Genomic DNA, 20,171 nt, shown 5'->3' with positions numbered 1-20,171 from the left:
ACGGGCTACTAGGATGCATCCGAGGAATGGAAATCTGCCTTATGAAAGGAGACTCCAAAAGCTTGGCTTGTTCAGCCTGGCCAAAGAGGTCGGGGTATGCTTGCTCTTTAAATTAATCAGGGGATTAACGTTAGGCGGGGAGAGGGATTATTTAAGCTTTATACTAATGTAGGCAGCAGGACGAATGGTGTACAAACTGGAATATTAGGATTCTAGACTTGAAATTGACGGAAGGGTTTTCTAACCATTAGGTGAGTGGAGTTCCTGTGATAGATGGGGGAACGGCCTTCGATGAGAGTAGTGGGGGGCAGACTTATCTGGGCTTTAAACGTAAGCTTTGATAATATAATGGAGGGGATGTTATGATGGATAGTTTATTTGGGCAATGATTTTGGATTATCGCAGATAAGTCTTGCTCGATGCGTCTGTGGGGGATGTTGGGATGCGAATGGAACCTGAGTTACTGCAGAGAATTCTTTTCATTGGTGCTAGGTGGTGAGTCTTGCCCACATGCATCAGGGGTTTAGCTGATCGCCTATTTGGGTCGGGAAGGAATTTATCCTCCAGGGGCGGATTGCCAGAGGCCCTGAGGTTTTTTCGCCTTCCTCTGCAGCGTGGGGGTGGGTCGCTTGCTGGGTGGATTCCTGCGCTTGAGGTCTTTCAAATCTCATTTTTGAGGAATTTCAATAACTCAGTACATGGGTTCGGGTTTTAAATGTGTATGGGTAGGGTTTTGTGGCCTGCCTTGTGCAGGAGGTCAGACTAGATGATCATATTGGTCCCTTCTGACCTATGAGTCTATGAGTCTATGAGACTGAGTGGCCTTGTGCTGCTTGCTGCATTCTGTGAATCTATTCCCTGCCATGCTGAATTCGGGTCACTTTTGGGTTACTGGTTTCAAGCTTCCCTCTAACTTCTTCTCAGTCAGATTCTCCCTATAGGTGAGTGGTAGATTGGGCAGTGAAAACCGTATGTGCACGGCTCCCGGCTCATTTCAGTCCTGCGTCATTGCAAGAGCCAAGGAATGTGGCTGTGCACTGGAATAAGCTTGTGAGTTTGTGTTTACACCCTTGGCGCTCTGCATGTAAGGACAATGATGCTATTTTCCTCTTGGCCATTGCCAGGCTTTCCGTGAAGCAGACACGCATCTTGCAGCTGGATGAGGACGTTCTCTGTGTGCGTTACAGCCCCAACCAGAAGCTGCTGGCCGTCTCCTTATTGGATTGCACTGTGAAAATCTTCTACACAGACACGCTCAAGGTGGCCTCTTGCCTGGGCTGGATGGAGGGGTTGGGGTGAGAGTTGGTGAGGGGGGCAATGAGGAGAGGGGGCTGACAGGACAGGTGTAGATTGGTTGCTGGAGCAGAGCTGCTGGCTTATCTGGTGCAGTCGCTGTTACTACATGGGAATGGTGTCTGAAGCAGTAATGTAAGGCTGGGGAGAGTTGGAGGAGTGTGTGTTAATTAGCTGGCCAGTAATAACAAATGGGGAAGCCTGCTGACTTCTGGTTCTGGTCCCTATTTGCTGACCAAAATCCCACCAAACGCTGGCCAGAATTCAGTGGGAAATCGTTTAAACTGTGGGGGGCAGGGGAGTGGAAGCAGGCCCTCCCCTGGCCACAGGCGTCCTGCTGCACTGGGGGGCAAGGCCAGTGGTGGTGGTTCCTTCCCCACTCAGTGCAGGAGCCTTATAGGCCCCCTTCCCATCTTTCCCTTGCTCCTCCTCCCTATGTCTGTGAAGAGATTTGGGAGTGGGGCTAGAGCACCTCTTTGACAGCTCTCCTCCAATTAACACACAGGCACCAAACTCTGAAGCCAATGGAGGAGGGAGAGCCTCCCTGCATGTGGGAGCAGGCCTCCCCTGTGAGTACTGCCTGACAGTCAGATGGTCCTTGGGCTAGTCAGTGAAACAGACCAGCATATGATGCTTAGGAGCTGCACATAAAATGCTGACAGATACACAAAGCCAAGCGACAGGCGCTTTTCTCTTCTCTAATCTGTCAGTGATCTTGGGTATTGTTCCTAACAGTATTAGCTGCCTGCCATCTTCCCTGTAATCATCGGCCAGCTGCTGACCTTCACTGTGAAGGTGTTTGGAAGTGCAGGCACCTCTGAATGTAGGGGATTCCAGGGCAGAGCAGCAGGCTTTCAAAGTACTGTGCCCAGCATTTCTAACTAAATCCATTTCCTATTTCTTTCCAGTTTTTCCTGTCTCTGTATGGACACAAGCTGCCGGTGCTCTGTATGGATATCTCCTATGTGAGTGAAGTGGGGGCTGCTCACAAAAGATCTTCAGGAATTCTGCCAATATTTGTGGCCTTAAAAACTGACCACAGCCTTGAGCTAGGCAGGGCCCTCTAGAACGATGATTCTCAGCTGGACTTAAAAACCACCCAGCTACCCACCTGAACTTGATAGAGGACCCAAACTAACCCTCACTCATTCCACAATCCTTTGCTGGCTGCAAAGGATTGTGGGATTAGGTCATGACAAGAACCCGCAAGGGAATTTTGGGTGGGGGAAAGTTTCTGTAGAGTTCACCCGAACATTTCCCAGCTCCCCCATTGGCTGCTTTGGGTTGTAATACAGTTGTACGTCCTGTCCTGGTGGATGGAGACTTGTTTCTTTGGCCCTTGTTCTTTAGTCATGTACTGTTCAGTCCTAATGGCCAGCTGAGAGGTCATTGCAATCCCTTCTGGGTCTGTCAGCCAGTCAGTCATGCCCTTTCTCTCTGCCTTGCTTGGTGTAGGACGGAGCCTTAATTGCAACTGGCTCTGCTGATAGGAATGTGAAGATCTGGGGCTTGGACTTCGGCGACTGTCACCGATCTCTCTTTGCTCATGATGACAGGTAGGCCCTGGTGTGTGGGGGCTGCAGACTTCTCACCCACAGGAGTGGGATCCTTGATCTTTGCCATGATGGTGAGGTTTCTCCAGTGCTCCTGCGGGGTTGGTATGTGGGCCCCTGGCCTCCTGTGTGTGGCACTGCATAGGCACCAGAGCGGACAGGCACACCTTCCTGAGCAAATGGTGGTGCTCCTGGCTCCTCCTGCTTCCTCAGCACATTGTTTGGTGTTCATGTCCTGCTATGGAGCTTGGCTGAGCTCCACTGAGGTAGAGCATGCAGGAGAGCGGAAAGCAGCAGAGGCTGGTACAGTTGATGTCGTAGTCTGGTAAATTTCTTCCCCCTACCTCCTGGAGTCCCTGCAATGCCCAGGGAGTGCTGCCACGGGGCAGGCAGAGAGGAGGCTGCTGTAGAAAGGGTGTTGGCTTCAGATATTTCACTCTCCTTTCTTACCTGTGTGATGGCAATCCCTTTCTCACTCTCCAGTGTGATGACCCTCCAGTTTGTGCACAAGTCCCATCTCTTCTTCACAGCTGGGAAGGACCACAAGATTAAGCAGTGGGATGCGGATAAGTTTGAGCACATTCAGACCCTGGAGGTAAAGGGGTTTCAGAGAGTGACTCGGGCCTGGGCAGCTATTTCCCCTAATGACTGGAAGCATTGGTGGTGGTCATGTCTCACCTCTTTCCTCTGACCTGTAGGGACACCACCAGGAGGTGTGGTGCTTGGCACTCAGTCCGAACGGAGACTACATTGTGTCTTCATCGCATGATAAATCCCTGCGCCTTTGGGAAAGGACGAGGGAGCCACTCATCCTGGAAGAGGAGAGGGAGATGGTAAGAGCATTAGCCTTTTCTTGTGGTCTCCTACAAGAGACAATTCCACTTCTGTTTCTCCTCAGCCACTACATGCCCCTTCTTAATCTTCTGAGGATCTTACAGCACCTAAGAGATCTCAGCTCACTGTTTACCTGTGTCTGGGAGTAAGATGCCCAGAGGTGACGGTAGTATTCCAGGAAGGTTGCTAATATTGCAGAGAGAGGCACAGCTGGCTCCAACATTATCTTCAGGTGGCTCAGGATTGCATTGACCATCTTTTCTTTTCTCTTCCCCTGCTATATTGCATTGCAAACTCCTTGCTAACCTGCTCTCTGCTATGCTGCTCCCCAGCTTTCCCTCCAAAGAGACGTTTTGTTTTCCCCAGGAGTGCTGGCTGCATCTTCTCCTTTTGTTTTTCCCTTCAGGTCTTTCTAAGCTCTGCAGGCCCCGCTTAACTGTCTGCCCTCCATGGTGTTTGGGGCACTTTCCATCAGTGACAGTGATGGGGAGTTTGTTAATTAGCTGTAGTGTGCACAGGTTGCTCTGTTCCTTAGTATGAGACCCCCATGCAATCTCTCCGCCTGGGCCTGCCGTGGATGCTGTGGTCATCACTACAACTGACAGACCCAGGACTGAGAGAATTGAGGGCAGCACCTTCTCGATAGTAGGCCCATGGCTCAGGGGAGCTGGCAGAGGCCTACCTTGCCTCTTGAACTTGTGCTTCAGGGTTCACCTCTTCATCAAAGCGCTCCCCAAAGAGCCAGTGCAGGAGAGCATGCCTGGCAGCATGTGCAGAGGAGGAAACCTGAAAGTCTGATGTCTGACCTGACTTTTCTGTGGGGATTTTGCTGTGACCCTTATACAGCACTTTGATATCCCCGGACTGGCTCATTAGAATTGCTGGTGGCTGTAGGATGATGGATAAGCCTGCGAGAGAGAGGTAGATGCCTTTTTCTTAGGGGAGGTTATCATACATCTCTTCCATGTGCTCAAGAGCAGTGAGTTGGCCCTTCAGTGGGAGAGCCACAGCTCTGGGCACCAGAGGATGAATTAAACAGTGCTGGGGCCATACTAGTGTGAGAGGTGCCAGTCAGACCCTGCGGGGACTGCTCCTTTCTGCAGGAAGGGCTGATGTCAGGACGTTCCCAGTCTTGTTCGTGCTGGGCTGTGTCTCAGGAGGGAGCCGCTGTATCTGGATTGTCTTCATTTCAGCTTGACTAGCTGATACTAGCGATCTCCCTGGGTTGCCCCTGTGTGTGCAGCCTGCAGACTTGTTCCCCTGCCTGCCTAGCAGATGCCGGAGCTGTCACTCAGCCCTGTGGTGGTGAGCACTGGTGTGATAGTGCAAGTCAAACCCACGCTGTTGGCCTCCTGAGTTCATGCTGGGCCATTGGAGGAAAACAAACCTGGGAACCTGCACTGGGCTCCCTGCCAAGGGTTTCCCAGTTTTGAGATTGGGCGGCAAGGTTCACACGAGACCATGGCTTTCCCAGGAGGAAGCTGAATACTTCCATTCTTGCTGTTTTGCCCACGCTTCCTGCCCATGTTAACGTATTGCTTGCTCCTTCGCTGCAGCAAAGGGAAGCTGAATACGAGGAGAGCGTGGCCAAGGAAGAACAGCCTGTGGTGAGTAGAGCTGCCAGACCAGCAGAATATTAATCAGACTGTAAAATGCTCATAAGCTAGTCTGGATCCGTACTTGAGAGATTTGTAAGGAGCGCTGGGGGGATCTAGTTCGCAGGTACTGGCCCAGTGTGGAGCTCAGGAAGCCTGCCACTGGAGATGTTGGCTTACAGGAGATGGAAAGCCAAGGCACTCATTAAGGAGTTCTGGGCCCTTCCTGCAAGAGTGAGGGGTCCTGGTCTTATTCCAATATAGTAATTACAGTCTGTGAATCCCAATCGCTGCCTTCTCTCCATTTCATACATCACCAGTTCAAATCCATGCTGGGTCAGCAGTGTCCGAGGGTTGGCTCTTCAGTGCCTTTGTTACATGAGATGGATGGGAAGCAACGTGTTTAGTGCCTAGGGCAGGAGGCTTGAGTTCTTTTGCTGACTTGGTCACAGCCTCACTGTGCGACCTTGGTTAGCTTTCTCTTCCCCTGTCTTTCCCTATCCAGAAAGTCACCTGCCTCACGGGGCCATGGGTGGTGCTTTCGGACTCTGGGGTGAAAGCAGTTTATTTCCATATCAATCCATTACCAGTGTAAAGCACCAATACAGGGATCTTGATGGAAAGCTAAGAACATGAGAGGATGGGGAAGGCATTGAGCTTTAATATGCATCAGGGATGTTGACTGTGGAAGGAGTTTGAGCTGCCTGGGGGCTGCATTAGCTGCTGCGTGGGAAGGACTGTAGCTTGAGACATGTCTTGTGTCTTGTAGGTGGCTGGTGAGACCCAGGGAGAGACTGGATTAGCAGGAAAGAAGACCATTGAAACTGTCAAAGCGGTAAGTTGGTGTGAGTGTTGCTAGTTCTTTTCTTAGTTCTCCAGTGTTACTGATAGGCCAGCAGACTCCCTGGAAGGGCTCATGCTTTGAGGAGTAGACATCTGAGATGTAGGCACCGATCAGGCAGAGCAGTGTCACCTCCTCAGCTCAGAGAAGGAGTTTGAGTCCATCCAGAAATGTGCCAGATTGGTGCCTCCCAGAGAGGTACTGAGGCCATCTCCCTCTCTGGTACCTACCCCTCCCAGTCAGCAGGCACCAGGGATGAATGGATTCATTTCCTTTTTGTAAAAACAGAATTAAAAGCTTTGCATACTCTTTTGTTTAAGGCAGTTGGCTCCGCAGGCATGCCCCTGTGGTAATGGGATGCTCCACCAGAAGTGTAAATTTTTGCTGTGCGTGATCAGGGTGTGTAGGTCTAGCTAGTCAGGCATCCTGCTCCTGGCCAATCCCCGATACTTCAGAAGAAGACGGAAATGTCTCATCATGCCCCATGGCAATTGTACAATGTTGTGGGAGGGTCCTGGGGACCCCCCCGACCCCTGTAGCAATCAGTCTGAGGCTTGGCTACTCTTACCTTAGCAAGTAAAACTACAGAACTTAATGGTCAAAACTGACCAGCCCAGTATTCTTCTTGAAGAGAGAGTGCTTTGAGGCGTTTTCCTGGCCAGCAGGCCGGAATTGAAACACAGCACCTCAGCAAGCTGGGGAATCCTGAATGTTGATTAATTGGCTAGTGCAGGTCACATGGTTTCTACATACTAACTAGTCACTGGTGCCGTGTTTGGAATCTCATGGAATGCTCTTATCACCTCAGCATCCCCTCCCGCCGCTCCTCCCAATCAGAATATGAGCTCTGCTTTGTCCGGGCCTTTCAGTGACTGATGTGCTGCTTTTGTCCTACACAGGCTGAGCGGATCATGGAAGCTATTGAGCTGTACAGAGAAGAGACTGCAAAACTGAAGGAGCACCAGGCCATATGTAAAGCTGCTGGGAAAGAGGTGAAGAGACCTGGGCATAATATACCCAGTGGAGTCTGAATGTCTCCAGCCAGCTCCATCACCTCAGGGAAGAAGCTAAGCAGGCAAATAAAGAGTTGTAGCAGCTAGAGATGGTTGGTGAAATCCATCTCCTGGAAGAAGGGCAGCATCATTCCCTAGTGGACAGTTAGCAGTGCATTTTCTGTTCTGGTTTTTAATGTCCCAGGCTGCACGGGGGATTCTGTCTCTGCCCTTGGGAAGATTATTCTATTGCCTAATAGAAATCTCTGCCAAGAGGTTTTTCCTATCATCCAGCCTAGCTGTTCATTCTGACCTTCATCCGATTATTGCTAGTTATATGGGAGGCTGATGGCTGGCTGGGTGGGAAAGAATGGACATGTGTAAGACAAAATGCCCTGTGTGTTCTGAGAATTACACTGCTCTGGCTACAGAAAACCGACTCTCTGCGTTGAGGGAGCTGGGGGAGTTTCCAGGTAGAGGGCCTGGCAGTGTGCATGTCTCTTAGTGGAAACTGTGTGCGTGTGTATGTACCTGCCTTATTCTGACCCGTTCTCTTTCTCCAGGTTCCCCTTCCTGTCAACCCCATCCTTCAGGCCTATGGAAATATTTCAGTAAGTGGGATGCCCAGTTCATGGGATGTGCACAGTCTGCTCTTGGAAGTCTGGGTCATGGGTTGTCCATTCATGCTCATGAGTTCAAGAAGCAAAAATACGTTGTAATGGCAAGCTCTGAGTCTGGGCCCAGACTTTTGACTCTGAGCGCTTAACAGGTCATATCAAGCCCAGAAATGCTCTATGGGTTTGGCAGGTGCAGTATCTGCTCTCTGTTGAAGGGTTGTTGCTTACTGGAGACCTGTCTGCTGTGTCACTGTGACCCATGTAGCAGTAGCTGGAAGCCAGTTTTTCTTCAGGAGACCATGGAAGTTTCAGTTTCTACAGCCTCATTTCTGCTCTTGCCATGGTGGAGTGGCCCTGAGTGGAATGCAGAGCTCTGCCTTAGACAGGCTCATTTTGGAAGGCTTGGTGGGACTCAAATTGTGGAATTTTTGTTTAGACTTCTCAAGATATTTTAATTGAAATTCCACGTAGATCTAAAATGTCACTATTACAGCATTTGAGTGCTCGTGTAACCCACTGGGTTACGCCAGCTCAGAGCAATTTTCACGTCTAGATACTAGAAAGTGGGTGTTTGTGTATAATAGTACATAGAAATGAAACATTCTGAGCTTGTGTGTACATTTATATTCCAGTTGTTATGACATTGCCAGATTTGTTCCTCCTGTATTAAACAAGTCTGTAAAGTCTCTGCATACACACTAATGATTTTTTTAGGCACCCTGTAGAAATCCTTGTCACTCCTTCATTCTCTCTGTACAGTGAATGGTGCTTGAATCTCTCTCTCAGATGGAGCTGCCTTTTTTTCTCTTGCTGCTTCCCAGTGGGAGGCTTAGTCTGCTGTGCAATTTGTGACACAGGAAGTGCTGTTCAGCTGGTGAAAGAGAGAAGCTGGGACTAGTAACACTTTTTAGGTAACTAGTTTTTGTGAGTTTTTTTATATAATTTAACAGCTTAAGTGTAAATGCTGTTTATCCGTATTGCACAGAACTCATTCCACTAAATTTCAGAACTTGTATAAAATGGATAAACACTTTATATTCAACCTGCTAAATTATTACAAAAATCTCACCAGTACTAGAGTTTTCTGAAAGCAGCTTGTTTCATTCATCTCCTGAGCAGCCCTCTGTGTCCCAAGGTGTCAGCGGATGGGAGATGCGGTGGCTTTCTGTTTCTTTTCATTTTGATTGTATTTAACAACTCTTAAAAGCTTGTTCCTGTGTTTCTATAACTAACATGCTTTAGATTCATTTCATCTAGTGCAGTGGTTTTCAAATGGGGATACGCAAGCTCTCATCAGGGGGGTATGGAGGAATAAGCCTATAATGGTGGACAATGTCATGAAGACTTGTAAGAAAGACTTCGTAATCTAATCATAGGTATATTATGATCCTATCTCAGATGGGGGTATGCGGTAGACTATGTGGAAAGGGCCTAAAAAGTTTGAAAGCCACTGATCTAGTGCTCTCCTCGGGGCACTTCCTGACATGCCAAGCTGATGCTGTTTCCTTCTATTACAGCCTTCAGCATACGTGCTAGAAGTTTTCAAGAAAGTCAAGTCAAGGTGAGTCTCATGAGTCTTTTTGCTGAGCAGGGCTTGCTATTGAGGTGAATCCTGGCTCTAGTTGGAGTTTTAGATTGGCCACTTATTTGGAGGTGGGCAATGGAAGAAAGGCTCGTGTGCGTGTCACTGGTAGACTTGAAGTCATTTCATGTATTCCATGGGTAATTCTAATACAAAAGCCACCTCTTTGGGAATGAGTGCACACTGCGGCTGTAGAGTGTCTGCAAGTGGGGAATAAAAATCGTTCCTTCCACAGTGAGAGTTGGCCGAAACTTGTCCATGCAGGTCAGCCAGGAGCTCTTTTACTCAGTGGAATGAAAGGAAGGCAGTGGGGATGTTTTGGGTAGGCAGAGCTGTCTGGTGTCTTTCCCACAGGGCAAGATTGTCTGTCTCCCACCCAAATGCTGTCTGCCCGCTCCCTGCCCTGGGCAATGTCAGAGAAACTGTATTCCATCCAAATGGTCCTGGCTTTCTTCAGTCTCCTTCCTCAGAGAGGGGAGTTGCCAGGTTGGACCGTGCCAAGGCTGAGCGGCTTTGCAGAGCATGTCATGCCTGGTCCGGGGCCCATTCTGCAGCAGGGCAGCGGCTGTTGGTGCAGTGTGTTCTGTCCGTGGCTGCTGTCAGTCATCCCTGTCCCTGCGCTCTCTCCTCAGTGAGCTGGAGGAGTCTCTGCTGGTGTTGCCCTTCTCGTATGTGCCTGACCTGTTTGTGCTCTTTAATGAGCATGTCCAGCGGGGCTCGGAGGTGGAACTCCTCTGCCGTGCGCTCCTCTTTCTGCTCAGGTGAGTCAGGAGGGTTGCTTCGTCCTCTCACTTCACTCACTAGTTTGAGTCCAGCAGGGTGGTGTGTAGACAGCCAGACCCACTGCTCCTTGCCTGCTTTGTAGCTAGTGAGGAGCCTTTGATCTCCTGGGCTATGAGCCAGCACTTCCTCCAGCTGTGTTCACCTCAATGCCTGTTGTCCCATTCTGCCATGCTGGGAAGGGAGACGTGGGCATGCGGGGTAGGTCTAGGTGATACTCTGAAGTACTGCGGGATGAAGTACATCTTGCCTGGGCCTGTGGAGGATGTGCTTGAGGTTTCTTTCCTGCCCCTGGGGTCCTGCCTGGCAGAGTTGGTCCTGCGTCCCTTGTATTTTGGAGGAAAGGTCCCATCACCCACAATGTATGTGACGGGGCTGTTGTCAGGACTGTGTGTGCAGCCAGGATGGGTTAGGACAGGAAACATGGGTCTGGCTAGTATGGCCCAAACAGGGCTGCCAGGTATTGTCAGAGTTTGAAATTTCAGAGCTCTGAAGTGCTGATGAAGCTGGGAATTGCATCCCTCATGCCAGCATGGGCTGATGGCCCATCTCAAATCCAGCTCACCCAGAACAGCCAGCTAGGTCTTTAGCCGCTGTGCTGTAAAAAGAAACTTTATGAAATAGCCCCCGTTTCTTTTCTAGTCCGCCTCTGTTGTAATATTGATCTCATTTGTTTGCACTCTGATCCTTCTCCTGGGCCCAACTCAGTGGGGTCTGCACCATGTAAACACAATTAAGAAAAGCCCTCACTTTGTGCTCCTCCTGAAGTCCCTTGGCCTATCGGAATGTCACTCTGCATCTAACTGGGGCGCTCTCTCTGCCTGGCTTGTTCTTCAGGATACACTTTGGGCGCATCACAAGCAATCAGCTGCTCGTGACAGTGATAGAGAATCTGAAGAAAACCACCATTTCCAGAGTCAGCGAGGTCAGGGTGAGTATCGGCAGCGCCCCCCTGCCCAGACTCTGGCGTAGTGACTGTACTAGCGGTTACAGAATGCATCGCTTTTGTCTCAAAGGGCATGCTAAGTCCAGTGTCCCCATCTGACTCTTCCCAGCCTTCCAGTAGCCTGGCCCTTTGTCATGTTTCTGCTGCATGTGGGGGCAGCAGGCTGGTTCCTGGCTATAACACACAGTGACTCCATCCCCTTTTGATTTTGCTGTGTGGTTGTTCAGACTTCACTCACCATTATGAATGTACTTTGTATACAGGACACTCAAACCTCTCATGAAAGGGAAACCATCTTCACCTTTGCTGTGGGCTGATGTGATTCACAAGTAACCTGGAGTGGGGGAGGTGATGTCCTACCAGGGCTGAGCCAGCTAATTGCTAGCTAACTTTCAGAAAGTGGGTTGTAGCTCCCCCCTCTTTAATACAGAGGAGTGGAGAACAGAGACTCCAACTCCCAGAATGCAGAGCTCTCTCTTGTTCTGAGTGGTAGCTGGGGTCTGGCCATTCTTCTGTGTTGATGAAGTTGGCTGTAGGCTGCATTGCATAAATCTGTGGGGCTGCATCTTATCCAGAGATGGTGAAAGCATTAGTGTCTATTTGGGGCCAGGGAGCAGGGATCCTAGGGGATGCTGACTCCCAGCCACTAGCAAGGTTGAGGAACACCCAGAAATGCACTGACCATCTGTCTTTGCAGAATGTGCTGGGCTTCAATATGGCTGGACTGCAGTTCCTGAAGAGAGAGATTGAGGCCAAGGACGAGGTGACTTTCTTTGCTGATGCGACCGACCGTTTTGAGGAGAAGAGGAGGAAGAGGAAGAAAAAAGAGAAGCTGGTTCTCGCGATGGTGTAGCTTTTGCTGTCCATAATGCAGGGCAGAGCGTAGGGCTCATGAAGCCTTCATGTGTGCAAGGGAGGCTTTTTGAGGGCTAGTGGGCCCTGAAAGTGTTTGATTTAGTGACTGAAGCGGACTCCAGCAGGTCTGCTCCCACTCTGGCATGCACAGAGGGTGTGTTAATTCCCTCCAGGACACATCACAAACCCGGGGTGGAGTGAGTCCCATTCCCTGGCTTGGATGGAACTTCCTGAACTCTGCTGGACATGTTTACATTTGAATGTTGAATCTGAGGCCTGTCTCAAAGCTGCAGCCTGTCCCTTAGACCAGCAGCCATTAGAAATGGCTTGATTTCTTCCTCTATAGAGATATGATTTGCTCTCAGTGTTTTAACTGAGGGTTTGTCTACACTGGCAATTTATAGCGCTGCAGCTTTCTCATTAGCATGTGAAAAAACACCCCCCAAAGTGCAGCAAGTTTCAGCGCTGTAAAGTGCCAGTGTAAACAGTGCACCAATGCTGGGAGCCACGCTGGTAGCTACGCCTCTCGTGGAGGTGGTTTTTTTACCCATGACTACACAAGCCACGTTAAAGCGCTGCCATAGCAGCACTTCAGCGTTGCTAGTGTAGACTAGCCCTGAGTGTAGTTTGCAAACTGCTCCTAAAACCATGCCCAGGGGCACGTGGCAGGACTTTGTGCTGATATTGCAAAAGGGAGTGGTTTACTGGCTATGTGGTCAGACTGCATTCTCATGGGCTGTTTCAAGGCCTGGCCCTTTCTGTTCCTGTCCCTTTAAAGTCTTACAAACAGATAAACAACAGCGGCAGTCACGGCCAGCCCTGCAGCCTGGGTCCTTCAAGGGCAAACAGGCGGGGAAGAGGCGGTTTTGATGGGACGCTGAGGGGTACCCAGGTAGCTCTCCAAGGGGGGATCCCCTCTGCCCAATAAAATTTCCCTTCTGCAACTGATTGTGCTTTCCTCCCGGAGTGGTCGCAACTAATCTCAGACCGTGGCATCCTCAACACCATTTCCAAGGGCTACACACTGCAATTTGTTTTGCCCCTGCCCAACCACCCCTTATCCCTGTCAGGTATGGGGGATCCATTGCACGCGGACCTGTTAAAGCAGGAGGTATGGCAACTCCTAAGCCTGGGAGTGGTGGAAATGGTACCCAACGAATTCAGGACCAAGGGGTTCTACTCCTGCTATTTCCTTATCCTGAAGGCAAGAGGGGGTCTCAGGCCCATCCTGGAGCTGTGGGACCTAAACCAATTCATGGTCAAGCTCAAGCTCCGCATGGTCTCCCTGGCCTCTATCCTCCCCTCCCTGGACCCTGGGGAGTGGTATGGGGCCCCGGACCTGCAGGACACACATTTCTAAATCTGCATATTTGAGGGGCACAGCTACTTCCTCCATTTCCTGGTGGGACAAAACCACTACCAGTTCATGGGTCCCCTTTGGCCTATCCACTGCCCCCAGGCTGTTCATGAAATATATGGCGGTGGTAGCAACCTATCTCAGCAGCTTCCAGTCGCAGGTGCGGGATCACATCATGCTCCTGCTGTCCATGTGTGCCACCTTTGGCCGGTTAGTAAATGACACCAATTCCATATTAGTTCTGGTCCAGCGCATAGAGTTTATCAGGCTACTCCTGGATGCCTCGATGGCCCTGGCTTCCCTCCCACCAGACAGGTTCGAGACTCTAAAAGAGCTCATTGACTCGGTCACGAATTTCCCAGTAGCAACAGCCAGAGTGTGCCTACAGCTCATGGATCACATGTTGGCGTGCATGTCTGTGGTCCGCTATGCCAGGCTCCAGATGAGGCCCCTCCAGCTTTGGCTGGTCTCGGAGTTCTCCCAGGCCCTGGACAGGATGGACAAAGTCCTCACTGTGCCTGACCCGGTGATCGCCTCCCTGCAGTGGTGGTTCCCCCCAAGCAACATGCTCCAAGGTGTACCCTTTCGGGATGTGGCCCTGTCATTGGAGCTGGTGTCTGATACATCGGGCCTGGATTGGGGAGCCCAAGTGGGGACTGTTCAGACCCAATGGCTGTGGTCTGCCACAGAGTTGTCCCTACACATAAATATCAAGGGACTCAAAGTGGTGCACGTGGCATGTGTGGCTTTCCACTCGCACTTGCAGGGCAAGGTGGTCAGGGTCCTCACGGACAACACGGTCTCAGTGTTCTACAGCAACAGACAAGGCAGGAGCTGGTCCTTGGCCATTTGCCATAAAGCCCTCAGACTGTGGGACATCTCCCTGAGGGCCTTCCATCTACCAGGTGTCCACAACACGGGCTGATTGCTTGTGGAGGGACTTCTCCTGAGACAAGTGGTCTCTCCACTGGGAAGTGGCTCACTAGCTCTTCTGAGTGAGGAACTCCCCAGGTGGACCTGTTTGTGATGGGGCAGAACAGGCATTACCCCAGTTCTGTCTAGGGTGGGGCCTGGGACGGGGTGCTATCTCAGATGCATTCCTCCCATCCTGGCCAGACCAGTTTCTCTATGCCTTCCCCTTGTTCCCCCTCATCAGCAGAGTCCTAGAGAAGGTGAAAACATACAGGGCATGGGTCCTCTTAATTGTCCTGGCATGGGACTGGCAGCATTGGTATGGGACCCTCACCGGCTTGGCAGTGGCCCTGCTGTGACCGTTGCCACTCCATCCAGACCTGCTCTCCCAGGACCGGGGCTGTCTCCTCCATCCCAACTGAGTGGCACTCTACCTCACAGCATGGCTGCTCAACGGCTAGGAGTGGTCCAATGCATCCTACTGGAAAGCAGGTTGCCTTCCACATGCTCCGCCTACTTGGTTAAGTGGTCTGGGTTTGCTAGATGAGCTGCTGAGCAGGGTGCTTCCCCAGTGGCCACCCCAATCCATCTTATCCTGGACTACCCCCTTCACCTTAGATCCCAGGGCCTGGTGCCCTCATTGGTGAAGGTGCACCTGGCAGCCATATTGGCCTTCCATCCACTGAGGCAGGGACACACAGTGTTCTCCCATGCTATGACTGGGTGGTTCCTTAAAGGGTTGGACTGTCTTTCCATATGATAGGCTCTCTGTCCTGCAGTGGGACCTGAACCTGGTGCTATCCCATCTCACGGGGCCCCTGTTTGAACCTCTGGCCACATGCTCTTGGTCTCACCTCTCGTGAAAGGTGGCTTTCCTGGTTGCTATCATGTTGGCCAGGCAGGTCTCGGAGCTCAGGGCTCTGACCTCTGAACCCCCGTACATGGTCTTCCATAAGGATAAGGTTCAGCTCTGCCTACACCCTGTATTCCTCCCTAGGGTGGTCTCCGCCTATCACATGGGCCAGGACATTTTTCTGCCTGTCCTCTGCCCCAAGCCTCACGGATCCGCTGAGGAACGCTGTCTCCACACACTTGGTATGCGTAGTGCGTTGGCTGCCTACCTGGAACTGACTAAGCCATTCAGGAAGTCCTCTCTATTGTTTGTTGCTTCAGCTGAGCGCATGAGGGGGGGTCGGTCGATTTCCACCCAGCGCCTCTCCCACTAGATCACCTTGTGCCTTCGTACCTGTCATGACCTGCCACCAACTGTGAAGGCACACTTACCTCAGGCCAAGGCCTTGTTGGCTGCCTTCGTGGCCCATGTCCCTATCCAGGACATTTGTAGGGCCTCTATGTGGTCTTCAGTTCACATGTTTACCTCGCACTATGCGATTGTCTCCCAAACCAGGGAAGAAGTCGGGTTCAGTAGGGCCGTACGCTGTCCCAGGAATCTCTGAACTCTTACCCACCTCCAACAGATTAGCTTGGAATCATCTATTGTGGAATACACATGAACAATCACTCGAAGAAGAAAAGGCAGTTACTGTCAGGGTTCCTTCCCCATTCTGAACTTTAGGGTACACATGGGGGGACCTGCATGAAAGACTCCCCCCAAGCTTATTTACCAGCTTAGGTTAATAGTAAGCTGTCACCACAAAGCATGTTCCAGATCTTAGGGGATTGCTACTTGGAACTCTGCCTTCCCCCAGTATTTCCCAAGTCCCTAACACCTCCCATTTCCTGGGCAGATTTGAGACTAATTCCTCCCCTCCTACCCCTGCCCAAGTCCTTACATCCCTTTTCCTGAGCAGGCTTGAGAGTATACCCTCACCAATTAGTCCTGGTGAATGAGATCCAAAACCACTGGATCTTAAAACAATGAAAAATCAATCAGATTCTTAAAAGAAAAGGTAAAGTTTATCTCTGTAAAATCAGGATGGAAATAACTTACAGGGTAATCAGATTCAAAGAGCCCAGAGGAACCCCCTCTAGCCCTAGTTTCAAAGTTAAACAGGGATAAACCTCCCTCTAGCAAAGGAACATTTACAAGGTGAGAACACAAAGATAAAACTAACATGCCTTGCCTGGTTGTTACTTACAAGTTTGAAATATGAGAGATTTGTGCAGAAAGATTTGAAGAACATGGATTGACGTCCGGTTCCTCTTAGTCTGACGAGTGAACACCACCCAAAATAAAGAGCGCACACAAAAGCCACCCTCCCCTCTCCCCCACCCCAAAAGACTTGAAAGTATCTTGTCCTCTTCTTGGTCCTTTGGGTCAGGTGTCAGCCAGATTACCTGAGCTTCTTAACCCTTTACAGGTAAAAGCATTTTTGATGTCTCTGGCCAAGAGAGATTTTATAGAATTGTACACAGGAGGGTTGTTACCCTTCCCTTTATAGTTATGACAGTTACCTTTTCCATAACTGGTGTTCTTTGAGATGTGTTGTTCATGTCTATTCCCCATCCCACCCTCCGTCCCCTCTGTTGGGAGTTTTCTGGCAAGAAGGAACTGAGGGTGGGGGGGAGCACGCACCTCCTTGCTGGGGTGCTCCCCCTATGGCTACTACTAGGGGAAAAACTTCCGGCACCAGTGCACGTGGTGTGCACGCACCCCTATTGTGGAATACACATGAGCAACACATCTCAAAGAACACTATTTACGGAAAACATAACTGTCATTTACTCCAGTGTACCTGAGGGCAGCATTTGGCCTGCAGAACTTATTACTGGTGGTTACACATGTTGGAGAGAAGCCAGCTTGAGTCTCAGATCCCAGGCTGAATTTGCAGAGCAGTTAGAGAACCATTCTTTCTATATGTAAACTAAGCATACATGCTTTGGAGTTGGTGATAGGGTAAATGTGGAATTGTACATGGGTCACTTTTCAGAGTGGAATCTTTCAAGGGGTCTTAGCCTGACCCCCATTTCTGCCAAACACAGAATACCTGTGATGTGTGGGCCCAAGTTACTGTGTGAGCAAATAACTAGCACTGTGCATACAAATAGTAGATGTACACATACATATGACTTTCTGAAAATAGGAACATCGCAGTTACCAAATCAGACTAGTGGTCTATCTTGTCTAGCATCTGTTCTCTGACAGTCACCCTGGATCCCCATGGAATCTGCTGGGTGGTCAGTACTTAAAGTCAGGTGCTTAAGGATTTATAGGACTAACTTCAGGGGGTCCTAGTTTTGAAAATCTTGGCCAGGAACCTCTCAGTGCTAAATATCCATTATTTGTTTTAAGGCACAGAATAGCTTTTATAAACTAGGTTGAAATATATAATCCCTGTACTGCCAACCTGATATACACTGCTTGTTCTTTGGGTAGCCATACCACAAGCTCAGAATATAGTGTTATCAAGTCATAGATTCCAAGTCCAGGTGGGATGGTTGTGGTCATTTAGTCTGATCTCCTGTATAACACAGGTCAAAGGATTTTCCTAAAAGAATCCCTTTTGAACTAGAGCTTATCTTTAAAAATAAATAAATAAAAAGTCTTGGTTTAAAAATTGCCAGCGATGGAGAATCCACCATAGGTAAATTGTTCCAATGGTTAATTACTTTCATTGTTACAAATGTACACCTTATTTCTAGTCTGAATTTGTCTAGCTTCAACTTCCAGTCACTGGCTCATGTTGTATCTTTGTCGGCAAGACAGAAGTGTCTGTTATATCTCGATTTTGGATACTGTCTTGCATGACCTTCTCATAAACAAACAAGGGAAATATGGCCTAGATGAAGCTACTGAAAGGCAGGTGCAGAACTGGATGGAAAAGCGTACTCCAGGAGCTCACAATCAAGCTGGACAGGCATATCCAGTGGGGTCTACAGGGATCTGTCCTGTGTCTGGTCCTAATCAAGATCTTCATCAATAATTTGGATAATGTCAGAGAGAGTACACTTATGAAGTTTGTGGATGATTCCAAGATGGGAGGGGTTGTAAGTTCTTTGGAGGATAAGATTATAATTCAAAATGATCTGGACAAACTAGAGAAATGGTCTGAAATAAATAGGATGAAATTCAATAAGGACTAATGAAAAGTACTTCACTTAGGAAGGAATAACCAAATTGCACAAATACAAAACAGGAAATGACTGCCTAGGAAGCAGTACTACAGAAAAGGATTTGGGGGGTTCTGGTGGATCACAAACTAAATATTAGTCACCAGCATAATGTTGTTGCAAAAAAAAGCAAATGTAATTTTGGGATGTATTAGCAGGAGTGTTGTAAGCGGAAGTAATTCTTCCACTCTGATAAGGCCTTAACTGGAGTATTGTTCAGTTCTGAGCACCACACGTGAAAGATGTGGACAAATTGGAGAAAGTCCAAAGGAGAGTGACTAAATGACTAAAGATCTAGAAAACGTGACCTATGAGGAAAGATTGAAAAAAATTTGGTTTGTTTAGTCTGGACAAGAGAACAGTGAGGGGGAACGTAACACACTTCAAGTACATAAAAGGTTATAAAGAGGGTGATAAGGAGAACAATTTAACAGCTGAGGACAAGGCAAGAAGTAATTAACTTAAGGGTACGTCTACACTACAAAATTAGGTCGGATTTATAGAAGTCTATTTTTAGGAAGTGATTTTATACAGTCAATTGTGTGTGCCCCCACTAAGTGCATTAAGTCGGCAGAGTGCATCCACAGTACCGTGGCTAGCATTGACTTTCAGAGTGTTGCACTGTGAGTAGCTATCCCACTGGTCCCGCAGTCTCTGCTGCCCATTGAAATTCTGGGTTGAGCTCCCAATGCCTGATGGGGCAAAAACATTCTCGCGGGTGGTTTTGGGTACTGTAAACGGGCAGACTCACCCCTGCAGTGCCCCCTGCTGGTGACTTCAGGGAATTAGCTCAAATTCCAGCCCAGAGCGCCCTCTGCAGGCCAGTGATCCACCTGTCCACTGCTGGCCCCCGTGTCCCTCCCTAGACCCCGGTGCTGCTTTAACTGGGTCTCCCCCATCCCAGGGGAACCCTCTCCCACTATCCCCTCTTTGCCTCAGTCGTGGCTACTGCCAGTCTCTGTTTAGCCCCGTGCCCTGGGGAAGACTGCAGTGTATCAGCTGATCATCCTAGGCAACAAGGGGTTTGGAATGGCTGCCTTTACCCATCCTCCAGCTGCCCCTCTGCAAGCCCAGTGCCTAGGAGGCCTAGAACCAGCTCTGAAGCCTGGGGAGTTGCTGGCCTAGGGCTTCCCAGCTCCTAAGGCCTTTCCCCAGCCCTGCCTTCCTCTAGGTCCCCTGGGTGAGTTCCCAAGCAGCCAGGCCTGTCTCCCTCTCCAGTCAGAGAGAGACTGCTTGCCCTTGGCTTCCCTGGCCTTCTTATTAGGCCCCGTGGTTCAGTTTGGGGCATGGCACCAGCTGCGGCCACTTCCCCATCAGCCCAGCCTAAAGGCTGCTTTCTCCAGCCCCAGCCCCAGCCCCAGCCCCAGCCCCTTCCCAGGGCTGTTTTTAACCCCTTCAGGGCAGGAGCAGGAGTCCACCCTGTTACACCCCCCTCTCAAAACCCCCACCCCTGGGGATAGGGAGGGCTTCTTCCCTTGGACCAGTCACCCATGTGCCTCCAGTGCCACTCACTTCCTTTCCGATTCCTCCAATCGCTTCCACAAGCAGACCTCCTCATCTACGATGGCCGCATACTCCTTAGCGAGGTCCACCGCTCTCGCTTCAGACTCACGGAGGGCCCGCTCTGCTTCCTCAAGCCATGCCCATAGATTTGAGTCCCCCAGGCCCTCTTCCTTCAGGGTCTGGATCTCCTTGGTGGTCTGTCCCACAACCACTTGGGTCCATTTTGTTTCCTGGATATGTCCCACCTGGGCTCCAGTCTTGCTGGGCCCACTCCGTCTGGGTCTCTTTCTCCATGACAGGTGGGGTAAGGGTCTGGGTCTCTCTCCATGACAGGTGGGGTGATGGTCTGGGTCCCAGCCTCCTGTGAGGTGCCCGCGATCTCCACCTCAGCCTGTGTCACCCTCTCTAGATCCAGCATGGCCCCTTCCGGGCCTCCCGGC

General features: G+C 50.1%; 1 protein-coding gene across 3 annotated transcripts in view; it reads left to right on the top strand.

The window, feature by feature from the left end:
- Positions 1–12,832, top strand: part of WDR3 (WD repeat domain 3) — a 40,707-nt gene extending 27,875 nt beyond the window's left edge. For all 3 annotated transcript variants that reach the window (XM_075071746.1, XM_032773625.2, XM_032773626.2), the window contains exons 15-27: positions 1,125–1,260; positions 2,202–2,258; positions 2,749–2,849; positions 3,330–3,441; positions 3,545–3,679; positions 5,237–5,287; positions 6,045–6,110; positions 7,016–7,108; positions 7,672–7,719; positions 9,243–9,286; positions 9,940–10,068; positions 10,925–11,018; positions 11,731–12,832. In XM_075071746.1, coding sequence (XP_074927847.1) covers positions 1,125–1,260; positions 2,202–2,258; positions 2,749–2,849; positions 3,330–3,441; positions 3,545–3,679; positions 5,237–5,287; positions 6,045–6,110; positions 7,016–7,108; positions 7,672–7,719; positions 9,243–9,286; positions 9,940–10,068; positions 10,925–11,018; positions 11,731–11,886 — 1,222 coding nt within the window. In that variant the 3' untranslated portion in view covers positions 11,887–12,832. The remainder of the gene's footprint in view (positions 1–1,124; positions 1,261–2,201; positions 2,259–2,748; positions 2,850–3,329; positions 3,442–3,544; positions 3,680–5,236; positions 5,288–6,044; positions 6,111–7,015; positions 7,109–7,671; positions 7,720–9,242; positions 9,287–9,939; positions 10,069–10,924; positions 11,019–11,730) is intronic.
- The last annotated feature ends 7,339 nt before the right edge of the window (positions 12,833–20,171 follow it).

This window comes from Chelonoidis abingdonii, chromosome 1 (genome assembly GCF_003597395.2).
Source record: "Chelonoidis abingdonii isolate Lonesome George chromosome 1, CheloAbing_2.0, whole genome shotgun sequence".
In the NCBI taxonomy this organism is placed as follows: Eukaryota; Metazoa; Chordata; order Testudines; family Testudinidae; genus Chelonoidis; species Chelonoidis abingdonii.
This window is presented reverse-complemented; position numbering and strand designations above follow the sequence as displayed.